We start from the raw sequence: 21,854 nt of genomic DNA on the forward strand, positions 1-21,854 counted from the left end.
ATTTGTATAGGATTAGGTTTCCTAATTGGGATAGAATTATGTTTCCTAGGCCCAGTCTGTCTAATGTGTGTCTATATATATGGGAGTAGAGCACATAAATCTGTATCTGAAAACCGCAGTCATAATACAATTTGTTCTCCGTTTTTGCCCGTGGACGTAGCCAACACAACGTTGGTGAACCGCGTAAATTCTGTGTCTATTTACATTCTTTTGTTTCTCGATTCACAATTGCCCTATTTGTCATAACATGAGGTTTAGAGAAAATGGGCAGGTTCAGGAATAAAAAAGCCATGGAATTTCTCCAAAGTTGACAAATAACAAAGGATGTACTAACTTGTAATGATTGTTTCAACACTACATAAGAGTAAGCGCAGTATACGCAATAAAATTCTATTCAACTTACAAGAGTGATGACTTTAGCATATAGTATATAATAGTTATGACAACATAGGACTATTTTAAATATATAATTGGATTTTGTATTTCTACTCTCATCGTAAATAATGGATGTGTATGGCTATAATACTAGTCCTTATTTTATCTCTCTCTCTTTTAAAAGTGGATTAATAAGTGTCATGCTCACCTACCACTGATAATATTGTCTTCTTTGATGGCCCCAACACAAAAGCCTCCACCCTGCCCGACCCGTCCTGCCATATGCTTAGGCAATCCATTCTATATCTCAGTAGTATTATATTCAAGCCCTAAACATGTCAAGTTAAAAATAATGGGATGAAATTCTCAAGTCGTGTACAGGCGGTACTCTAACTATTACAATCGAAAGGAAAATGGCAACAAGAAGTGAAATGGAAATTACAACGAAAATAATAAACAAACCAACTATAAGTCGAGTCGGGGAAAGCCCTCTTTCCGCAAGACAAATTACGCCCCGGCTAGTGCTCACGGAATGGCGTATTGCCTCCAAAGATAGAACAACTTCCTCTTAGCGTGTAGAAGCACCTCAAACCCGCTAGGCATCAGCGAACTTGATAGAGTTCCAAGAATCAAGCTAGAAAATGCTCTTATGATGCACACTATCTAACTAGAGACAATAGACGATGATTTCTTGGTGTGCCTTTACTCTCTACAACTTTATGCCTTATATAGGCACAAAAGAGGACATGGAAAATCTTGATAATAAATCACCATTAAGCAAACCATTATGCCAAAGATGGTTACAAGAGATGGAAAGCAGTGGCGGATCCAGGGGGGAAGGAGGGGGCGGTCGCCCCTCCCCCAGGCATCCGAGAAGGTAGAATTGTACTAAGGTTTGACCGGAAAAGGCCATGGTCGCCCCCTCCGCAGAAAAAATAGAAAGAGAAGAAGACATGTTAATTGAGCGGCAGTGGAGAACGGTCCAATATCAGAAGATGACTTGAGATGATAAAGTTATTGGATTATGAAGATGACGGAGTTATTGCCGGAAATGGAGATTTTAAGCGTCTGCGCAGGGGCTGAGGGAAGAAGATGACTTTGAGTGGGTTGGGCCTAATAAGTTATTGGGTAAATTTGAGAAATTAATGGTCCGCAATACTTGTCATTTATTAATGGACTCCACTTCACAAGAGTGTTATTTAAAAAATATAATTACTAGATCGTATTGCTAGAGATTTAATTACTTCAAATCTTAACAATAAATGAAATTTACACAATATATATTATTATGGGCATGTATTGAATACTACTAGTATTTTTTTTTAAAGCATCAATTTTTATAAATATTACTAGTTCATTTTATTACTCCATATTAAGTAATAATTTTAAATTAAGCTGTACTTTTGTAATAATTTTATAAACTAGTTTCATAATCAAGTTAGAGTTTTCAAAAAAAAACTTTAGCAATCTTGTTGTCCATTATTAATTTTTTATAGAACCGTAAATATTTGGAACAAAAGCTAATGCAGTTAATGTATATAACTATAAAGTTTTTTTTAGAAAAATATGTAGAATCAATTTTAAACTTTAATCTATTGTACGAAATATAATAATGATTATGAGTAAAGTTGTCATTTATATGTACGAGCAGAAGGAAAACGACGTTTTAAAGAACATAATTCCGCCCCTTCCTAAAAATCTTTCTGGATCCGCCACTGATGGAAAGCCAAAGGGCTCCCATAACTCCACACGTTTCCAACATATCACAACACATTAAACGAAAGCCCAATTCTAACTGTAGTATATCATCAAAATTAACCTACATTTATTAGTTATTTCTCTTTTTTTCTAACTATTCTCTAATTCAATATACTTAGTATTTATTTAAATTATGTAAATGAAAATAAATATAAATACTAACATAATTCATACTTCAGTTAAAATTTCTAACTATTCTCTAATTTAATATAGTATTTATTTAAATTATGTAAATGAAAATAAATACTAACAGAAATTCATACTTCAGTTAAAATCTAAGATTATAACACATTTAAAATATAAAAATAAGTAATGTAATACTAGTAGGAGTTCTCTAATTGCTATCAAACATTTTGAAACCAATAAACAACCACCAGTCTGAAAAGCTTAATTTTGAACAAAAGTATTTACTCTGTTATTGAAGAGAGAAATTACTCAAAGCCTCTGCCCTAAGAGTTACCACATTAGCACCGTCGAGGTGGCCTCCGTGTCGCACGGCTGCCGCGCGGCGGTGGGAAGACAGCCGAGGACCCGGCAGAGCTATGACGGCCTATTGTGAGTCGCAAGACCGCTGTGGCGGTCAATTTCGGTTTTTTTTTTTAATTCTTTAAATTTTATCTATAAAATACTTATTTTCAATTTATTTTAAAAGTTTTATAATATTGCTAGGCGGACTCTTTTGTTTTTTCCTCTTTCTCTTTCTCCTTCGCTGAAGCGTGGCTGTCCACTGCACCCTAGTCCACCTTCTTTCGTTCTCTCGTTCAGCATATGGATTGAGCTCCGAAATTGGCGCATGTTTCAAATTTCTCATTGCTCAAGATCCTCCCTGTCCCTTATAGTTATAATAATACAAAGCTCCTCTAGATTTTTTAGGTATGAACATCAAAAATCAAACTTATTCGGTTTTCTCATCGGGTTAGTGCTTTTCGTCTGAGTCTTTTTCCTTTTATCGGCATTGCTGTGTTTGGTGAGACGCGGATAGTATTTTACCAAATTTATGTAGAATCTATAAGAACGTGTTTGAGAGTGGTTTAAAAGTAAAATGCAGGGTTTTTCTTTTGGGGAATTTGTGTGTAATTTGCAGATAACTTTTTTTTTTAATTTCTCTAAGTGATTGAGGAATTGATTTGGTTCGAAAATTAGCAACAAGAGGAACATATGCGGTGAGATAATGGTTTTTATGCACTGTTGTTGGGTACTTTTTTTGGGATTAAGAATTGTGAGTCTAGCCTCCCAACCGCAGCTGGGCAAGTGAGAGCTGAGCTGACTGGATGGTGGGAGTTTGTTATTCAGTTATTTGCATTCTTGGTGAAGTTAGATGCAGCAGTTATGGTGATAGACATATGTGAGTTAAAGTAACTGTAGCTGCGGGGTTCATATATAAGAAGCAGAGAACTGATTTCAGCTCAATAATTCAAGTTTAAAAGTTGAGAAAGAAGAGAGTGAGATTAGATTGGAGTGTCTCCATTGATTCATTGCTTGTTTTCTATGTGATTACTTGAGACTTCTTGAGTGTTGTATCCATCAAAACCTTCAATCAATAAACATCTTATCTTATAGCTCCGTGGACGTAGATCTGTTTCCAGATCGAACAATGTACATCCTCGAGTTATCATTGTTCTTGTTTCAAGTTTCAACAAGAATGAATAAGTGTGGAGATGTATGTGCATTTGTGTGAAGTTAAAGTTGCTTGATTGCAGCCAGAACTTTGCTCTTGATAGTTTTTCTGATACCAACATAGGCTATAGCTATATGACATGAAGTATATGTTGTGTAGTCGGAACTAAAAATATTACTTCTTGTCGTGTTCTTTTGTTTGGTGATGTATCATCTATGTGCGAAAGAGAGTGGTGGATGTTGCACCCGGGGTGTAATATATATTGCACCGTAACATGATTGAGTATAGTAGTAGTGTGGATGTTGCTTTGTTTAACTCATTTACTCATTTGTTGGGGGGTGGGGGGGGGGGTGGGGGGGATGAGGAGTGTCATTTACAATTTGGAGATTGTAGAGCTTTTTGTATGGTTGATTCCTAGTTTTTTGCTATTGGTGTGGTTGCTGCCTGGATCAAATACTAGAGCTAAACATTGTGATTGTTGCTTGAGGAGTATTGAATTTAGCATTTTGCTTGTGGAAAACAAATTATCATTTCAGGCCAATGAACTGATCGTACTGTATCTGCTTAAAGTAGTAAATGACCTCAAAATGTTTTTGTTGTTAGTAGATTTAAAATTTCCTATTGTACATATCAAGAAACAAGCATAAATCTATATAACTCATTGAAGATAGTGAGTGGCTTTTGTCTGTACAAGATGATAAATTAAAGTGAATCGAATTCTAACCATCTGTTTGCAGTTCCAGCACATTATGGTCGCTCGTGGTGAAAGTACACCTTGAATTTTTTTTCAATGTCTGGCTATGATCTCATGCATCCTACCTCTGTAGTCTCTGTAGTGCCTGAATGTAATCTGGAATGGTGCCATCAAATTGCTGGTTTTGTGGGTTTTCTGCATAGGCAACGTAATATGCTGCAACACTAGCTTGTATCCATGCCATGGCGACTCTATTCTGCATTTTTGTACAAGTTAAATTGATTTGCAGCTATTAACATAATGGTTATTTTCGTGTATTTAGGATTTGGGTTCTTACCAATAAGTACCCTGTCAAGAATGCGTACAAAGACAGTTCCGTTGCGTAGCTTTTCTGGACAAAAAGCGCCCAAGTTCCGGCCACCAGTGCGCACAATGATCCGGCTGCAATGCCACACAGAAAGCAGAACGAGCTAGTGAGGTCTGTATCAATCAACGTTTCGATTCCAGTTCTGTTAAACATCTCCCATGTATCCTTTGAAGCCTGTACGATTCCTTTGTAATACACCCCTACCTGCACAAAACCCCATCTATTTCCATAAACTACAAGCCTTTTAGTTACTCCTGTGCAGCAATTTGCACACGAGAACATGAACTCATCCACGTCTCCTGTAAGCAAACTTGTTGCACGAGCCAAACCCCGGATAACACCAAGAACCGGTACAAGAATCGAGCCAAAGCACACTCTCCCTATCGAGTTCATGGCTGAGTCTCTTATCACTGTTTTAAGCTCAACCTCTTCCCCACTTGCAAATCTCATGAACTTGATATGTGATACAGTGACAAACATCATGTTTCTAGCTACGTGAAGTGTCCACGTGAGGCTTAAAAGAGTCAGGAATATGAACAGGACATTAAGCTTGTTGGTACCGATTGCAGTTGCTCCCCCAATGCCGCACATCAGGAAAGCGGAATAGAAGGTACAGATGAATATCAATATAGGCGCTGCAGTTCTGATTCTTGGAGGGTAAGATGCCACTGAAAGTACTAGAATCCTGATGGCGTGCTGAAACCGGGAATGGACCCAGCACGCGTACAAGGATTGAATGACAGCAGAAGCTAGAGCGAATACAGCTGCTGCGGCACTTCCTTTAGATCCAATGGAGACGAGTAAAATCCCATACGCGCAGGTAACAAGAGGGCTAATGACAAATGCAGCCTTGAACGCTCGCGAAGGGTTGATGCTCGTGAGCAACTGCCATGCAAATCCTGCAATTCCTGCACAAGCTGTGGAGGAGAGCAGTGGGAGGTACCATTTCTTTGGGTGGAAACGATGGCTGTCTGAAGCTGATATGACACCCCGAACTATGAGGTACAGCTCAAGGATTACAATCAGGAGAAATTGTATGCAGAAAAGGTACTTAAACATGTTGGAGAGTAAGTTCCTTTCCCTCTTCTCAAAGGGAGGACCATTTCTTTCCTGTATTTGCATTCTAAAGTCACCTGTGGATCAAAACATTAAGAACTTGAACGCAGGGGTACGAGGAAGTCAAGATGAAGCCCAGAAACAGATTTTCAGATTCTTGAAAGAAGCTGTGCATAGGGTTGATGTTTGAATTCAAGGTAACTGCTTTGTCTGAGAAATTCACATATCATTATTGATTGTAGTTGTTGATTCAATTACTTGAGACCCACGATTTAGCATGAGATAGTGATTAATTTACAGCCAGTTGAGTATATAAATGAAAGTCTTCTCAACAACTTTTACTTTATATGAAGAGATTTATATTATTGTCTCTTATTCAATGCATGTGGGGTTTGTGTGTGATATCACGCCGTTGACCATATACAGTTAATGGCCATGTGTCTGTGTGAGTGAGAGATATGTTGTTTGGGCTTATTTTATTATTGGGCTGTGATACTGTTGAAATCGAGATTTTTAAAAAGGTTTATAATCAATCTTATTGGGCCTATTGGAAAAGCTAAATGCTCTTGGCATTTATTAAGTGTCCAAAGCTATGGGCACTGAATTTGTATATTAGTGTTAACTATTATCAATCCCTGAGCGAGCAGATAATTAATTTACTTTACATTTATTCAAGTTTATAAAAAATAAAGAAATATTTGTATTACACAAAACAAAAATAACAAATTAACTATATTAGTTATGTAGGCAACGACAATGTAATATTCATTAATATAAAATTACAGGGGAAGTAATCGATTCATAACTAATTAGCAATTTCAAACTAAAACTGAATTTGAATTTTAGCCATTAGATTAGAAGATTTAGTAGTTGAAATAATGACACATGGATTATATTTTTAATAAGAAAATTAATAAATAAAATTAGAGGGTATTAATGTCAATTCTCTCTCATTAAAATCATCTTAAAACTTTAAATTTATGTAACTCTCTCAATTTAAATTATTTTTTCGCAAAAAATATATCAAATTAAAGATAATTTTATAAGGATTCCAACGAGATCTCAATTGCATATGTTCCGACGACGTTCGGATGATGAAATTTGATACTCCCTCCGTTCCTTCATAGTTGAGTTATTTTTCCATTTCGGGAAGTTCCCTCATAGTTGAGTCATTTCCATTTATTGTAATTTTTTTCTCTCTCTTACTTTATTCTCTCTACTTTATTCACTTTTTACTTTATTCTCTCTACCTTTTTCTCTTTCTTACTTTTTTATCTATTTATTTAACACACTCAACATTCATTTCTTAAACTCCGTGCCGAAAAGTTCCGCCTCAACTATGAGGGAACGAAGGGAGTATTTTTTATTTTAGTTTTCGTAAATGTTGATAACCAGATTTTTATCAACAAATACATCAAAAAAATCTCAATAAAACCATGTAAAAATCTCAATAAATATGTGTTGATATTTTCTTGTATTAGTGTTGATATTCTTATGCCATATTGTTGATATTTGTAATACACTATGTTGATATAAAAAAACATTCACGAAAATTATCATATGATAACATATTAACATAATGATGATATTACCTTTTTATTGATATTTTGTCTACTATTCTAAAGATTCGTAAGATTTAATCTCATCCACTCATTTTAAAATCTAAGGGTGGAAATTTGATCTTGATTTTGGATTAGAGTGCTATAAGCATTAGAATATGACCATGTATATGATACATCATACAATTATAAATAATAAAAATAAAAATTATTTGTTTGGCCATGCCAAAAGCGTTTGCCGGTACATTATATTCATCCAACATTTTTTTTGTTTTTCCACAGCTATTTCTAAGTGAAGATTCGTCATAGTATTGTTGTCCTAGTGTCCCTTAAATATAGAAAAAAAAAAGATTAGACTAAAACATTGTACTAATATGTAATCTAATGTAAATCATATAAACCACATACCTTACCGATAGTAATCTATTATTAACCTCATTTTCAATATCATATTCGTATAATTGAACAAATTTTTTATTTTTTCTTACAATAAAATGGCAAATAGTAACAATTAGACATTTCTTAATTTGGTCACGAAACTTATTTTGTAAATTGCGGGGAAACGTCTCTTGAAACTTAGTGCCCTGCATAGAAAAATTAACAATTAATGTGGGTACTTTATGTTTTATTAACTTAATATTCAAATTAGTCATAAATCCTTATTATGTTAAATATGTTAAAATAGAGTTTTAGAACAACTGTTAAAATATTCCTGTAGTATTTAATTATTCATTAAACTGTAATTATAAATAAAGTTGTAATGATGACTAATTATGTTTAAATATAGTTATAGATAGCAAATATTCAAGTTCATACCCTAAAATTATAAATATTCAAATTATACCTAAAATTTATAAATATTTTAATAGAATGCCAAAAATTGTCTTTTATATATGTATAGATAGATTAGAGGATGAAACAAATTATACTACTAGTAAAAAGAGAACAATGAACCTCGACAAACTAAAATTCTATTTTACGTGTCCCCCCCTTTAATAAACTTAAAGACAACAATGAACCCTTAACTGATTCGTATTATGATTTTAATTATTAAAATATTTGTTCCCAAATTACAGAAAAACTTTAGAAGGGTCGACAGAAATAGGAGTAGTAAATAACTTGCATGTGCTAAAACGATTTCATGTAGTAATAAAAAAATAGTCGACAATGTATGACGTGAAATCGAACTTAATCGGTGCCTTTCCTTCAAACTTTTTCAACCTAAGCATCAAAAAGTACATTATTTTACTGCCTAAAGTCAAAACCTACAATGACAATATATATGTTTAGGGCCTGTTTTGTAGCCTTGATTGGGCTGGATTATATGATTTATCCACAGAAATCACCCTGTTTTGTACACTTGATTAATAATCCGCATGACCCGGGAGAAAAGGCATTGACCCGCTTTTTTTAACTGTTCCTAATGGATATATGCATGTTTAAAATCCACCAAAATTAAATGGATTAAAAACCCATCTTGGAATTCGTAGCACAGCTAATGCACAATATTCCATATTTATCCTTCTATTTTGCCCTTACAAAATCAGTTCAAATTTTCAATTGCAAATTGAAAAATAATTTGGGTACCTCTTCCTCCGCCAAAATCTGTCGAAGAAACGTAAGCTTTTACCTTTCATCCGTTCAAATTTTCAATTGCAAATTGAAAAATAATTTGGGTACCTCTTCCGCCGCCAAAATCTGCCGAAGAAACGGAAGGTCAAATAGTAATTGACGAAGCTGTATCATGAGGCTTTATCTGGTGTAATTGACAACAAGCTCCGACAAACCCTCGCTGCAAGCCAAACACTCTTTCTGTCTCTCTCAAAGCCAGCCGCCATCTTTGTCTCTCTCAGGTATAGCAACCGGCCATTATATGTGATGCATATTTTGCAATTGGTTATAGGCGTTTGATTGTTTGAGAATAAAAATCTTGTCATAATTACTTGTTTGAGGTTGAATTTACTGCTTCCTAGCTTATACAAGAGGTTAAAATATGTCCTATGAGCATGGTAATTTATTGTTTGAGATTTGAAAATAAATTATGCACGATGCCTCTTTCTGAATTGAGAGCCTTTAACTTTGCAAGTAGGTAGTAGCTTTTAATTTAGAAGCTCATATAGAAACACTTGTTTTGAATGAATGGATATTCATTTGGGATATGAAATATGAATGAGGGCATCCATGTATATATAACATGTCTTAATCGGATGAAATATTTGATAAACCAATGCATATTTACTTATTTATATACTTGTCTGAGGTTGAATTTATTTGTTCCTGGCTTCTCCAGGAGTTTAAATTATGTCGCTCTGAGCATGAAATTCAATATTTGGGCTACCCACTTGAGGTTTAGTTCATTTGTTTATATCTATGTATGTTGTTTTGGTGACTCAAGCATTTTACTCTATTAGCATTTGCATAGTAAGTTGAATTAGTGTGGTTCTCAGATCAGCACATGGCGAGCCGTGTTTCTACGCCTGCAATTCTGCTTCAAATGATGGAGGATGTGCTCCAAAATCATCATCTTGACTTGGTGTCTGTAATTTTGATATATCTATCCAACAAGAGACAAGGTCGACGGATTGGACAGAGAAACATACGGGCGGCATATGGACATCTTATGAGGATCCCTGAGCAGGTCAGACGCAAGAATCGGCTGTTTGGGGTGACTGATGTGTCATGTTTGGATAATCTTCGTATGGATAGAAATGCCTTCGGTAGATTATGCCAAATTATTAAGCAATCAGGGGATTTAGTGGATGGAAGATTTGTGACTGTCGAGGAACAAGTCGCCATGTTCTTGGGGATTCTTGCACACCACAAGAAGAATCGTGTCGTACGGTTCGATTTCTGGAGGTCTTCATACACAGTGTCACGCTATGTACACCGTGTATTACGAGCCATTCTCCGCTTGCAGGGCGTACTAATGGTCCACCCAATACCCATTCCGAATGACTGCGACGACAATAGATGGAAGTGGTTTAAGGTAAAAAAAATACTCCCCTATGTTTGTATTAATATCAATACTTATTTGTGTAATTTACAGTTGAATAATATCATTTGTGGGCATATTATATTGATGGGAGTTACTATCGGATGACCTCTTAGGGCTGTCTAGGGGCACTAGATGGGACCTACATCAATGTTCAAGTAGCAAATGATGCGAAGCCAAGATACCGTTCGAGGAAAGGACAAATTTGCACAAACACATTAGCAGTGTGCGATCACTATCTGAACTTTGTATATGTGCTACCGGGGTGGGAAGGGTCTACAGGTGATGCTCGAGTGCTACGTGATGCTATGAACAGGGTTAATGGACTAAGGGTCCCTCAAGGTGTCTTTGATTTTAGTTGATTATCTTGTTACAGTTGTTGTATATGTATTATTAATCTGGATTTTTGTAAAAACCATGCAGGGAATTACTATTTATGCGATAACGGTTATGCAAATTCTGAGGGATTTCTTACCCCTTACAAAGGTGTGCGTTATCATTTGAAGGAATGGGGACCCGGAACTGAGGCTCCACAAAATCCTCGTGAATTGTTCAATTTGCGTCACACACGTGCACGTAATGTTATAGAACGTGCTTTTGCAGTGATCAAGATGCGGTGGGGCATTCTCAGAAGTGCATCATATTACCCTGTGAAGACTCAAATTAGACTAATTATGGCATGCTTTTTATTACATAACTATGTTAGATCCGCCATGCCTGACGATCCTATTAAATTGGAGATGAATGGAGGGGATGGGGCTGAAATTATAGATGAAGGTGTTAACACTGAATTCGTTGATGGAGTTGAACCATCAACAGAATGGAATGTGATGCGGGACACTTTGGCTGAATCAATGTGGAATACGGTACGTCATGCCATTTAAATGCAAATAATTGATTCTCAAAACTTGATGTACTCTTCATAATCTTGTGATTTGTTTCATGCTTGATATATCCAGTACCAAGAGCACGGCTACTGAGATTGAGAAGCTGATTTATGGAGATCAATGAATGCAAAAAATGTACTTGGATTGGAATCGTCGAAGCATTGATACTTCTGTTATTTTTGCAAAGTTTGTTTTGTACTAGTCAAGCAAAAGCACTTTAGCATAATGCAGACTCTAGTGTTTAACTAAAGTGTATGCTTAGATTATCTTAACTTCCAAACGGAGACATAAATTAAGCTTTGTATTTTGTAGGTGCAATTTCTCTTTTGGGTTATAAATATTTGTTTTGAATTGGATAGTATATGATTTAACAATGAAGACATATGTTACAGTTTGTCATTTTTTGTTGCACTGCCTCTTTTTGGTTTTGGTTTACGAAAACTGGTTGTGAATTGGAGAATAATATAACTTATAAATGGAGACATTTTAAGATTTGTAGTATTATTTTTTTTAAAAATTGATTTCAATCAAAATTTAACAATCACGAATTTAAACTGATATTATATTTAACTTACTAACATTAAATAACTTAAGTAATAGTACTATATTACTATCTAATTAAAAGTAATACGTATAACTTAGATATTTTGGGTTTTTCACATTGTTTATTCACAAAAAACATTTCACATAGAATATGTTTGTTGAAATGCCTCTAAGATATATTTACATACAAGTACATTTATTTTAATTTTTAGCAACTTACTCTTTTTTCTAAATCTCCCAATTCAGTTAATGCTATGATTGATCAGTGGAATTTAAAGAGTAATATGGATTTAAGACGCTATATATAAGGAGACATAAGTTAAGATTTGTAATTGTTAGTTGAGGAGATGACACAAAACAAAGCCCACATGATATCATATACCAAAAAAAGTGGGTGTACATCACTAGGAGATCTATCGTCTAATCCATAGATAACTAAGTACTAATATAGATGGATAATGGGCATTACATGCAAAAAATGACTACCAATATAGATAATAATTCCTTCGGTTCATGCTTCAACCTCCACTGCAACTACGGAGCTGTTTTTCGACTGGTTGGGAGGGGGCTCCAAGATGCACATGAACTACCATTTGGGGACGCCTGTGGTAAGCGCCTAACTGGAGATGGATATCGCCGGCGAGGGCGGTTCTCGATCTTGTTCTTGAGACCATCAAAACGTGGGGCATGGGTCATCACGTTCGTGGTGGATTCACGGTCTAGTGAGTTATTCACACCATCTCCTAATTCCAGATCGTCGTTGAATAACTTTCGTTTTGCCTTCCAAGACCCTCCAAACAGCGGAGAGTTTACCTCCTCCAAGTCCTCCACAACTTCAGTTTTCTTGGTTGGGCTATGATTCACATATGCAGTAGAGTTCGAGATGACCACAACATCTGGCTCATTCTCAACCTGCACATTAGATAACTTGAACAGGGATACGAGTCTAGAGAATTCTGGCTCGTCTCTATGATAGTACGCACCTGCAAATGGATTTTGCTGCACAGATTGGAAAAGTTATTGCACTTGCTCGCTCTACAATAATGCACTACTTGAAAAATAGTTAAATGTGCAAATTTTTATGTATTAAATAATGGAAAGTGAACCTGAAAGATCTTATTCCAGACTACATCATTGGCTCTGATGATTTTGTGGCTCAAGTCCCAGATAATGTCTGGGGTGTCAAGGATCTCCTTGAACGTTCGAAATCGTCTTTCGAGGAGCTTCACACGTTGGTGAATCTCAGTGAGAGTAAAATTACTGCCCAACTCCCTATAAAAGAGATCGCTAGCTTCGATAATAGCCCATCCAGGTATCACGTCCCCAATCCAAGGATCACGTCGTCGCAGACGTATTATCGCGGACAGCAGCTTGTCGTCGACTTCAGCTGACCAACTTCCTTTGTAGAAAAACGCATCTTGCTTTGGAATATTCATAGACATTTTCAAGGATGATTTTTTGAGGGAATGCCTGGATACGTGCTCAAGTCTCATCTATTTATACATGAAGATCCATCTAATAGGTGTGATAAATATCGCCGACTACTATTTGAACCATAACACTGTTAGCTTTAAATACTTGTGAAATTAGTTTCTGCAACCTCTTCAACATCCTCATGAGCTCATAGTTGACAGAGACTGAGATTTAATGCAGTAGGATTGAGGCTCCATGCTCTTTTCACCACCTCAACACGTTAGAATTAGTCTTCAAGGCATTAGTAAATACCGCCGACTACTATTCGAACCACCAATTGTAACATTATTAATGCTTGGATCCAAACTACTCCTGATATTTCACAAATGAGCTACTTAATTCACCCCATCCACTTCTGAAAAAGGTGTTTCATGAGCTGTTACACACCACATATTAAATGCAAACTTCAAATACGTGTTTTTAGTTGAAGAGTCCAGATCCTCTCCTTCAAAATAATCACTTCCATGTTCGTAAGAGGACCTTGGTGAAAGAATTTCTCCTCCGCAAACATCAATTCTCCGAATAATATTTTGCTCGTCCTGACTACGCACATCTGACTATTAGTTCTTCTGCAGATTCGTGGATGTTTGATCATTGCAATAAGCCAAGCTTCCTCAAGAGCTTCTCTTTGACAAATAACAAATATAGACTGGTAAGTCTCCTGACCATCTTTTGCATCCATTGAGATTATCTTTTTCTGAGTTAGACTTATAATTTACAATTCAAGCTCATATAAATATGTCAACTGTCTTGTCATTTACGAAAACTCTGTCCTGAATGGGTGAACAAGCATGGGGTTGAGCTTCCATATGATGTGTCATGGACCGTGAGACTCTTGAAAGTTGGTAGTTGGGCGAAGCATGGTTGGAAGGCCATTGTTCAAAAAAACATTTTGAAGGTAGGGAATCGGTGCAACTTCCAGATGATTGATCATCGGGTCGTCCAGTTCTATTTCTTCAATGAACACTGAGTTTGGCTCCATCCAAGGTACTTCAATGGCTTAAAATGTTTAATTTTGTTTTCAGTTGATGTTGTGGTTGACATATACTTAATCGTCTACTACTATGTCTAAATCAACTCATGTCTTAGTATAGATCTTTTTCCCTTGCTGTCAGTTAACTAAGCATGCTTAAAAAACTTATGGTTGCATCTATAGATCCACTAGTATGTAGTATAAATCAACTCATGTCTTAGTAGTTATCTTTTTCCCTTTCTGTCATTTAACTAAGAACGTTTAAAAAAAATTTGATTGATGGTTTGTAGTGCAGTGAATAAGCTATTTTCTTGTTTGGTGAAAGAGAGTGTTTTAATTATAATTTAGTTCATTTAATCTTGTACAGATATCTACTTTAGACAATCAATGCACACCAAATAATTTACATTAGTGACTCATATGGATAATGATGCCATTTAAGTCTACCAAAATATACATCAGTAGATCAAAAGATGGGGAGTAGTGGCATCCATCACACCAAAAAGGATGGCCTACTACATAATTTGATCATGAATGACAAATTCCCCTACACTATGGGGAGTAGCGGCATCCATCACACCAAAAAGGATGGCCAACTACATAATTTGATCATGAATTACAAATTCCCTTGCACATTTAACTACTACTTCTACATAAAAGCTTTCAAAAGCATCATTCTAGTCCCAACCCCATCACATGACATTCTGTTTCTCCAAGGCTCGATACACATAGACTTGTCGTGCCCCTTCCGGCAAACTCATGAAAAAGTCGAGCCTCTCAACCTTTGCAAGGATAAACTCAGAGCCATCCAAGGCTTGTTCCAAGCTTAGGCCAGGTATGACCCCTACAAGCTCGAAAACTTCTTTGCGGGCCTTAGTCAAATCGAATTCATATCCAATTCGAGTAGCTAGATATTGCAGCCTTGCATTAGTGTCTTCATGCATTTTCCCGATAACTTCAACAAGGCCATCCAAAGCATCTCGACCTTTTCGCTTCTTCCCAGCCACTCCAGCACTAGAGGATTGAACACTATCAGTAGGCTCTTCATGCGGCACAACATCTGGATTTCCTTCTTGTTCGAAGTACTCATCAAAGTCGTAGTTGTTCTCGTAGGCTTCTGCAGTGTTTGGCCTTGATTGCGAACCCATTTCATTAGCTGCATCTACCATATCTTCAGCGCCTAAACCAGTTGCGCAGTCTTTTCCAAAGACAACCTTCCAGTCTTCGTAATAGGGCCAACTTTTGTATCGAAGGCCACGCAAACTGGGATCAGACTGCACATTAGGAAAATATACTGTCATCAATCAGATTACACAAGTCATAAGAGTCAGACTTCACTCAATTCTCCATTATACAAAGTAACACATACAAAATGGATTCCAAATCCTCAAGAGATACCTTTGCAATTTGGTCCCATTGTTGGTCATCCACATCGATCTTGTAGTCCCCATTCAGATTGAAGCCAACACCACTTGCAGAAAGAATTTGTGATAGGGAGCCATAGCTCTTCTTCCAAGTGTGAATTTTAGACTGGATGTGAGGGTTAGCCTTTATATCAGTACCTGGAAATTCTCGGCGCATTTCGGCTTCAATTTTTTGATGGTAACCGCCCCGAAATCCATTATCAGCCTTCCATCCGCGAGCAATAAGATCTTTCAACGTACCTAGGAGAAACACCTCCTCTCTTTCATTCCATGTTCGACGACTCCGATCAGCCTTCGATTGCCTCCGTGTTTGACCATGAGTTTCTCCTGCAATGTTAGAAATCTATAAAGGAGGTTCTGATAGAAAAAAAAAAGGTAACATCGAACTAGACAACACATGGTGATAGAAAAGCTAGGAAATTGTAGACACCTGCTCGTCCGTTCCCCAGTGGTGGGCGTCTGTATCCCAGTGGTGGGCGTCCGTTCCCCAGTGGCTGACCAACATTTGATCTGAGAGAATGAGCCATCTTCGAGCTACGTCAAGAATGCAAGGACACAAACAATTAGAACCACCTTCTTCAAACTCAAAATAATAATTTAGATGCTAGTTACCTTGGCAATTGCAGATATGATCAAGATGAGTGTGATAATATGGAGCTCGAATTGGGTATATAAAGAATGCAGTGGCTAGGTATTCAGCAAAAAAAAGAGAGGGAGAAAAGAAGGATGAGGCGGGACGTGAAATAAAATTTGGGGGGAAGAAAAGAAATTTATGGTGGGAATGCCAAATAAAATTTGGGGGAAGAAGAATACGGTGAAAATGTGAAAAAAAAAAATTGGGGGCAACCTTGTCTAGTCAAATTTTAGTCCACTTTCAATCATATACACAAAACAAATGACTGGATTAACATGATACGAATCCCACTTAAAAAACACTAGACTAAATTTTAAATAATCATGACAAATCCACTTATATAATCCACACTAAAGTCCTATCCCACATAATCCTGTCAAGGCTACAAAACAGTCATGTTTTAGAAACTGGATCGGACCGGCCAGTTGTATCGGTTCGGCCGCGAACCAGTCATGTGTCCGGTCCGATTCATGTATAAAAACCGTTGTGACGTTGGACCGTTTTGAACCGGATGAGCCGGGCGGTTCAGCCGGAAACCGGTGGCCGGTTAGACCAGTTCATCATAAAAAAAAGTAAAAAATTCTAGATTTTCTCTCTGAACTTCACTTCTTGAAAAGCTTGAGCACCCCTCGCCAATGCTTCTACGTTTCCTCAGGCTGTTGCGCTCTCTGAAGAGTGAAGACGTAATGGTACATATAGATTATCCAAATGAATTTACGTATTTGAGAAGAAAGTTCTTCAATGGTTTAATTGGAAGAGTTAGTAGAGAGAATGGTTGAATTGGAAGAGTTAGTAGAGAGAGACTAAAAATTTGGAAATGGAGAAGATGATTGTAGGTGTCGTATAAATCTGGGAATAGGAAAAGTTACATGGGAAAGGCAAATGCAGCAGTGGTGCCGTGTAAATTTTGAATTAAGAAAAGGAAATTATGTGCAATTAAAATTTCTTTCATTTACTTGTACTTGTAATGATACTGTTAAAAAAGTTAATTATTATAGTATCATTTTATGTTTTAGATTATCTGTAATTAATTAATATGATATAATTTTAATGTTATAAATTTAAGATTCCTAGTATTTTATTTAATTTTAATATTGTTATACTATATATTTAATTATTTCATTATTTAAATAATATTGTATAGTATTCCGGTTCGACCACTGGTCTGATCGGTTGAACCAGTTGAACCGTGAACCGATAACTTTTTCGGTTCGCTGGCCGGTCCGATTTTTAAAACATTCTTAATTCAGTTTGCTCTTGAAAAAAAGGACTTTATTGGCCGGCTCTCTTCATTAAATTTCTTATCTATTGGCGTCAACTTTCGCGAACTCGAAGCTAAGCTATTATGGAGGAAACTTGTGACTGAAATAAGATGCAAATCGTGTATTTGACTGCAAAATTGCACCTGTTAATGTAGGAGAGTTGAATGTAGTCATGATGCATGATTAACTGAAAATAACTTACTTCATTTTAAGACAAACTCCATATATTACCTCATTATTGTTTGTCTAGCTTGTTTGAAGATGGAATCTTAGGGCATCTACAATGGTGCTTGGATTTTAGGCTTCATTTCAATCACAACTTCATTTTTCAGCTATCACATCAGCAACCTTCATTAGCTCGTTCAACTCAAGTGCAACTATAAGATGTTTATTAAATTATATAATAATTATAAAATCAAAATGAAAACACTATAAATTCAAAAATTATGGAGTACTTTGAATTAAATACCAAAAATGTTATAATTTAAATTCCTAAAACTACGAAATTCAGACAAAAAATGAACTTATGGGGAAGCGCGCCCAAATTTTTTTATTAGATCTGGTTGAAGTCGACACTAATTTCATTCTACATGAATGAAAGTGTGCATGAAGCGGCTCCAAACTAGATCTATAGTTTCCATCGCCCTAGATATTTGCGTGTCTCCACGTGGTTGCCCCACTTGCGATCCACCTCAACTACTGGTGAAACATTTGAATTGCGGTATTAGCACCGTGCAATGGTGCTACGAACGCGTGACGCGCCACCGCATGTGCATTTCAGGCGTCACTATAGAAGCCCTATATAAGCCTCACCAATCATGATATAAAATTCACTTAATTTTTTTTTCCTCACATTTCATGATCTATACCATAACACTATTAATTCATTAATTGTGAATCAGCCGATAAGAATCTAATTAGATATTGTACTACTACTACTATTTTATATAGACTTAAATTGTTACACACTCCATGCAATTGATCAATACAGCCACTTCACATTTTCCGCGTCAACTCTCCTATATATACTTATAAACCCTACTACCCCATAATCACCAATCTCACTTTTCCCAATCAATCATTAAACAAACAAAACAAATCTTCATTTTTACAAACACAACCGAGCATACACCTTCAAGAAAATGAAAGTGATCAAAGTCACATGCGCCCTCTTCGCCTTTGCAATGGCCCTAATCCTAATCGTCACCGCCAAAAACAATGGCCCCTCTCGGCCCCCACCATCCAAACCGGGATTACAAAGGTCGAGAAGGCATCGGAGCAGGACTTGTCGTCCGAGGAGGATCGCACCAGCACGGCAGCAGCTCCAGGGGCGGCGGCAATCGCGGTGGAGGAGGCGGCTGGAACCGGCGGAACAATGATGAAGACAAATCGAAGCTTGTCTGTTCTTATTGTAAGAAGAAGAAGCACACGAAAGAATCGTGCTTCGAATTGATCGGATTTCCCGATTGGTGGGAGGAGAAACACGACAAGAACTCATCCGCACCACCGCCATCCGCGCCACCACGCGCTCCCTGGAACCGCGGCGGCCACGCTGCTGCAGTTATCGGAGGGCAACCGAGAGACGGAGGAAATTACCCTATCGCCACCGCAGAGGGCAACAGGGAAGCTGCTCAGACTCGGGGCGGCGACAGGGGAGCAATCGGTGCTGTTCAGCCGACGGGTCAGATGGGAGCCGCCAACTTCGTCGGACGAACGGTGTAACACCCCACTTTTTCGAACCCTAATTTTTGAGCCAAAAATTTAATTTCCTAATTTATGACTTAGGAGACGTGAATTAATTGAGGAACGAAGTTATGACCGAGTCGGGTTTAGGGTTGCGTTGGAAGTTTGAAAAATCAAACTTGTTGATTATATGACGTGGCATGCGAATATTTGAATTAAAGGTGAAATTATGTGATGATTTAATTGTTTAAGGGTGAGTGCGATTTTTAGGATACTATTCCATAACCTTTTCCTTGGAATTTTCGAAAACCATAGCCTTAGTGGAGAAAATCCCATTTTTTCCGGATTTAATTTAATTCTTGGGATATTTATCCAAATTAAATCCAAAACCCAATTATTCTCTATTTCCTAATAAGAAAAATCGAACCCCATTGTTTTAAGGTGATTTTCGAAAATCACCTATATTTGGGAAGGAAGAATTATTTTATTTTTAATTGATCCCTTATTGATTTCCTTCCATACCTAGAATTTAAATATTCTACCAAATCTTTCCATACCTCAAGGAGATCTTGCCATATCTTATTTTAGTTAATATTAAAGATCCATTCCTTATTTAAAGGAGCAAATACACGCCTATTTCTTTTCCCAATGGGGAGGATTTTTATTTTTATTTTGCTCCGTGATATTTTATTCTACTCCGTAAAATATACAAAACAAAATCTTGGCTAATTAAAAGCCATATATTTCGAAAATCCCCATGCTTGAACCCTAGATCTTTTTCTTCCTCCCTACTCCACAAGATTTGTTTTTAATTAATTATGGAGAATCAAATCTTACCAAATATTCTATATTATTTACCTAAAGATCTTATTGAGCACTATAAATAAGAGAAACCCCTAACCCTAGCCATCACAATTTTCGCCCCCTCCCTCTTTTCCTTCTCTCTCAATTTTCTTCTACTTTACTCCAATAATCCTTCATCCTTTGAGAAGAATTAGAGTTTGAGCCTCAAGATTTTTGAAGAACCAAGTCTTTACTTCGTTTCTACCGTTCGTTATTCTCAAAAAGGTATTCTCATATTAATCTTCTTCTTTCTACTCGATTCCTCTTCTTTCTAACCGATTAATCGGTATTCTTGAACCCTCATGCATCTTGTTGAGTGAAAGTGGGATAAAGGGGATATGGAAATATGTATGCATGTGTGTGGCGTGTGGGTGTGACGAGTGTGTGTGCGTGTGTGTGTTGTGTGTATGTTGGCAAAATACTCTTGTGTGACATATGTTGATGTTAGATCTAGAGTTGAGATGCAAATGGAACTTATGTGATGAACATGGCCTTGATTGATGACGTTAAGATAAATCGATGGGAAAAGGAAAAAGCGTTGAGACATGCATGAGTTAGGAGTTTGTGTTGAATCTGATTTGTGATATATGCCTATGTGATTAAAAGGTGAAACCTCGGTTGCGAAGCAGGATAACAAAGGAAAGAACATACTTGAAATCTAAGCAGTCGAGGTGGGCTTTATTCCTAAACTCTTTTATGTTGCAAATTTATGAAAGTGGAGAGATAAGGGTGGTTTAACTGTTATGCCATGCCTATGTTTGTTTTGTGATGATATTGTGTGCCTGATGCCTAGTTTGTGAGTACGCTCCATTAGGCTACAGTGGCTATGGATATGTTTAAACGAATTCGGGTCTGAGTACGGGCCGCAAACCCTACCAGGCTATGTACACGGTGGGATAGGGAGCCGTCCTTGCTAGTCGGTCGGTCTCGTGGGCGAAAAGTGTGGCCACACTTTCGTCGCACTATGGAAATGATGAGATTGTGGAAAGTGGTGAGGAAATTGGGGAGTTGTTTGATTGGCCAATCTATGGAAATATTTTTGTGATACTCGTTGGATATTTATCTTGAAAAGTGTAAAACCTCGAGTTCACTATGGTAAGGGTGGCATAACTTATAAAATGTTTTGGCAACGAGTTCACTGAGTATTTCAAAATACTCAGCCCTGCATGTGTTTTCCTTATGTGTAGGTTGAACGACGACGAGCGGTGGCGGGTGTTGAGCATATTAACTAATTAAGATGGGTGTTTTGAACTTCAAGCGTAGTTGTGTCTCATACATAGCTGCACTTTCTCTTGGTCGTTTCCGCTGAATTTTCTTTGAAACACTTTAGTATTATTTGGATATTTTGCACTTGTTCCTTTCGTTTTAGAATCTTGAGACATCTTGTGATATCATTGGGATTTATTGAACCCTTCAGTTTTGATCATACTTTATAGTACTTATCCTTCATTTATTTCTCTTGATTAAACCTTTGACTTGCAACTCTGATAGTCCGTTTTATACTTAGGTCAAGCCTCTTTAAATGGAACCCTAGCCTATGTTAAACTCTTTTAGGTCAGTTTTGGTAGCAGTCGCCGCATTTATTGTACCCTAAGAGGGCGGGCTGTTACAAACGGTGGTGTCGAATTGGTCAGAGGAGGAATTTGGGGGAGATGAAGAAACAGCGGCGGCAGGTAACGTAAGGTTTGTGGGTTCTTTGGTTAAAGAACCCCA

At 36.9% G+C, this 21,854-nt stretch overlaps 2 protein-coding genes and 1 long non-coding RNA gene across 7 annotated transcripts; 1 reads left to right on the forward strand and 2 right to left on the reverse strand.

Moving 5' to 3' along the window:
- Window positions 1–2,806: 2,806 nt before the first annotated feature.
- On the forward strand, window positions 2,807–6,214 carry LOC125192075 (uncharacterized). Of its 5 annotated transcripts, none has more exons than XR_016129108.1 (3): window positions 2,807–3,048; window positions 4,489–4,653; window positions 4,768–6,214. It is a non-coding gene; the product is annotated as an uncharacterized LOC125192075 (long non-coding RNA). The 5 variants fall into 5 exon arrangements; XR_016129109.1 differs by lacking the exon at window positions 4,489–4,653 and having other exon boundaries at window positions 4,768–5,879; window positions 5,979–6,214; XR_007171299.2 differs by lacking the exon at window positions 4,489–4,653 and having other exon boundaries at window positions 4,768–5,859; window positions 5,979–6,214.
- Window positions 4,329–5,934, reverse strand: LOC125192074 (protein PNS1-like). Its single transcript, XM_048089527.2, has 2 exons — window positions 4,783–5,934; window positions 4,329–4,701 (listed from the first exon to the last, which is right to left on the reverse strand). The coding sequence occupies exons 1-2, from the start codon at window positions 5,932–5,934 to the stop codon at window positions 4,567–4,569; spliced, it is 1,287 nt and encodes a 428-aa protein (XP_047945484.1). The 3' UTR covers window positions 4,329–4,566.
- Window positions 6,215–14,697: 8,483 nt separating the features above from the next.
- Window positions 14,698–17,166, reverse strand: LOC148928557 (uncharacterized). Its single transcript, XM_089057712.1, has 4 exons — window positions 16,332–17,166; window positions 16,150–16,253; window positions 15,694–16,046; window positions 14,698–15,569 (listed from the first exon to the last, which is right to left on the reverse strand). The coding sequence occupies exons 2-4, from the start codon at window positions 16,244–16,246 to the stop codon at window positions 14,988–14,990; spliced, it is 1,032 nt and encodes a 343-aa protein (XP_088913838.1). The 5' UTR covers window positions 16,247–16,253; window positions 16,332–17,166; the 3' UTR covers window positions 14,698–14,987.
- Between the last annotated feature and the right edge of the window lie 4,688 nt (window positions 17,167–21,854).

The sequence above is a fragment of the Salvia hispanica genome, chromosome 4 (genome assembly GCF_029641045.1).
Source record: "Salvia hispanica isolate PSC_SH4W2 chromosome 4, Shi_PSC_v1, whole genome shotgun sequence".
Classification (NCBI taxonomy): domain Eukaryota; kingdom Viridiplantae; phylum Streptophyta; class Magnoliopsida; order Lamiales; family Lamiaceae; genus Salvia; species Salvia hispanica.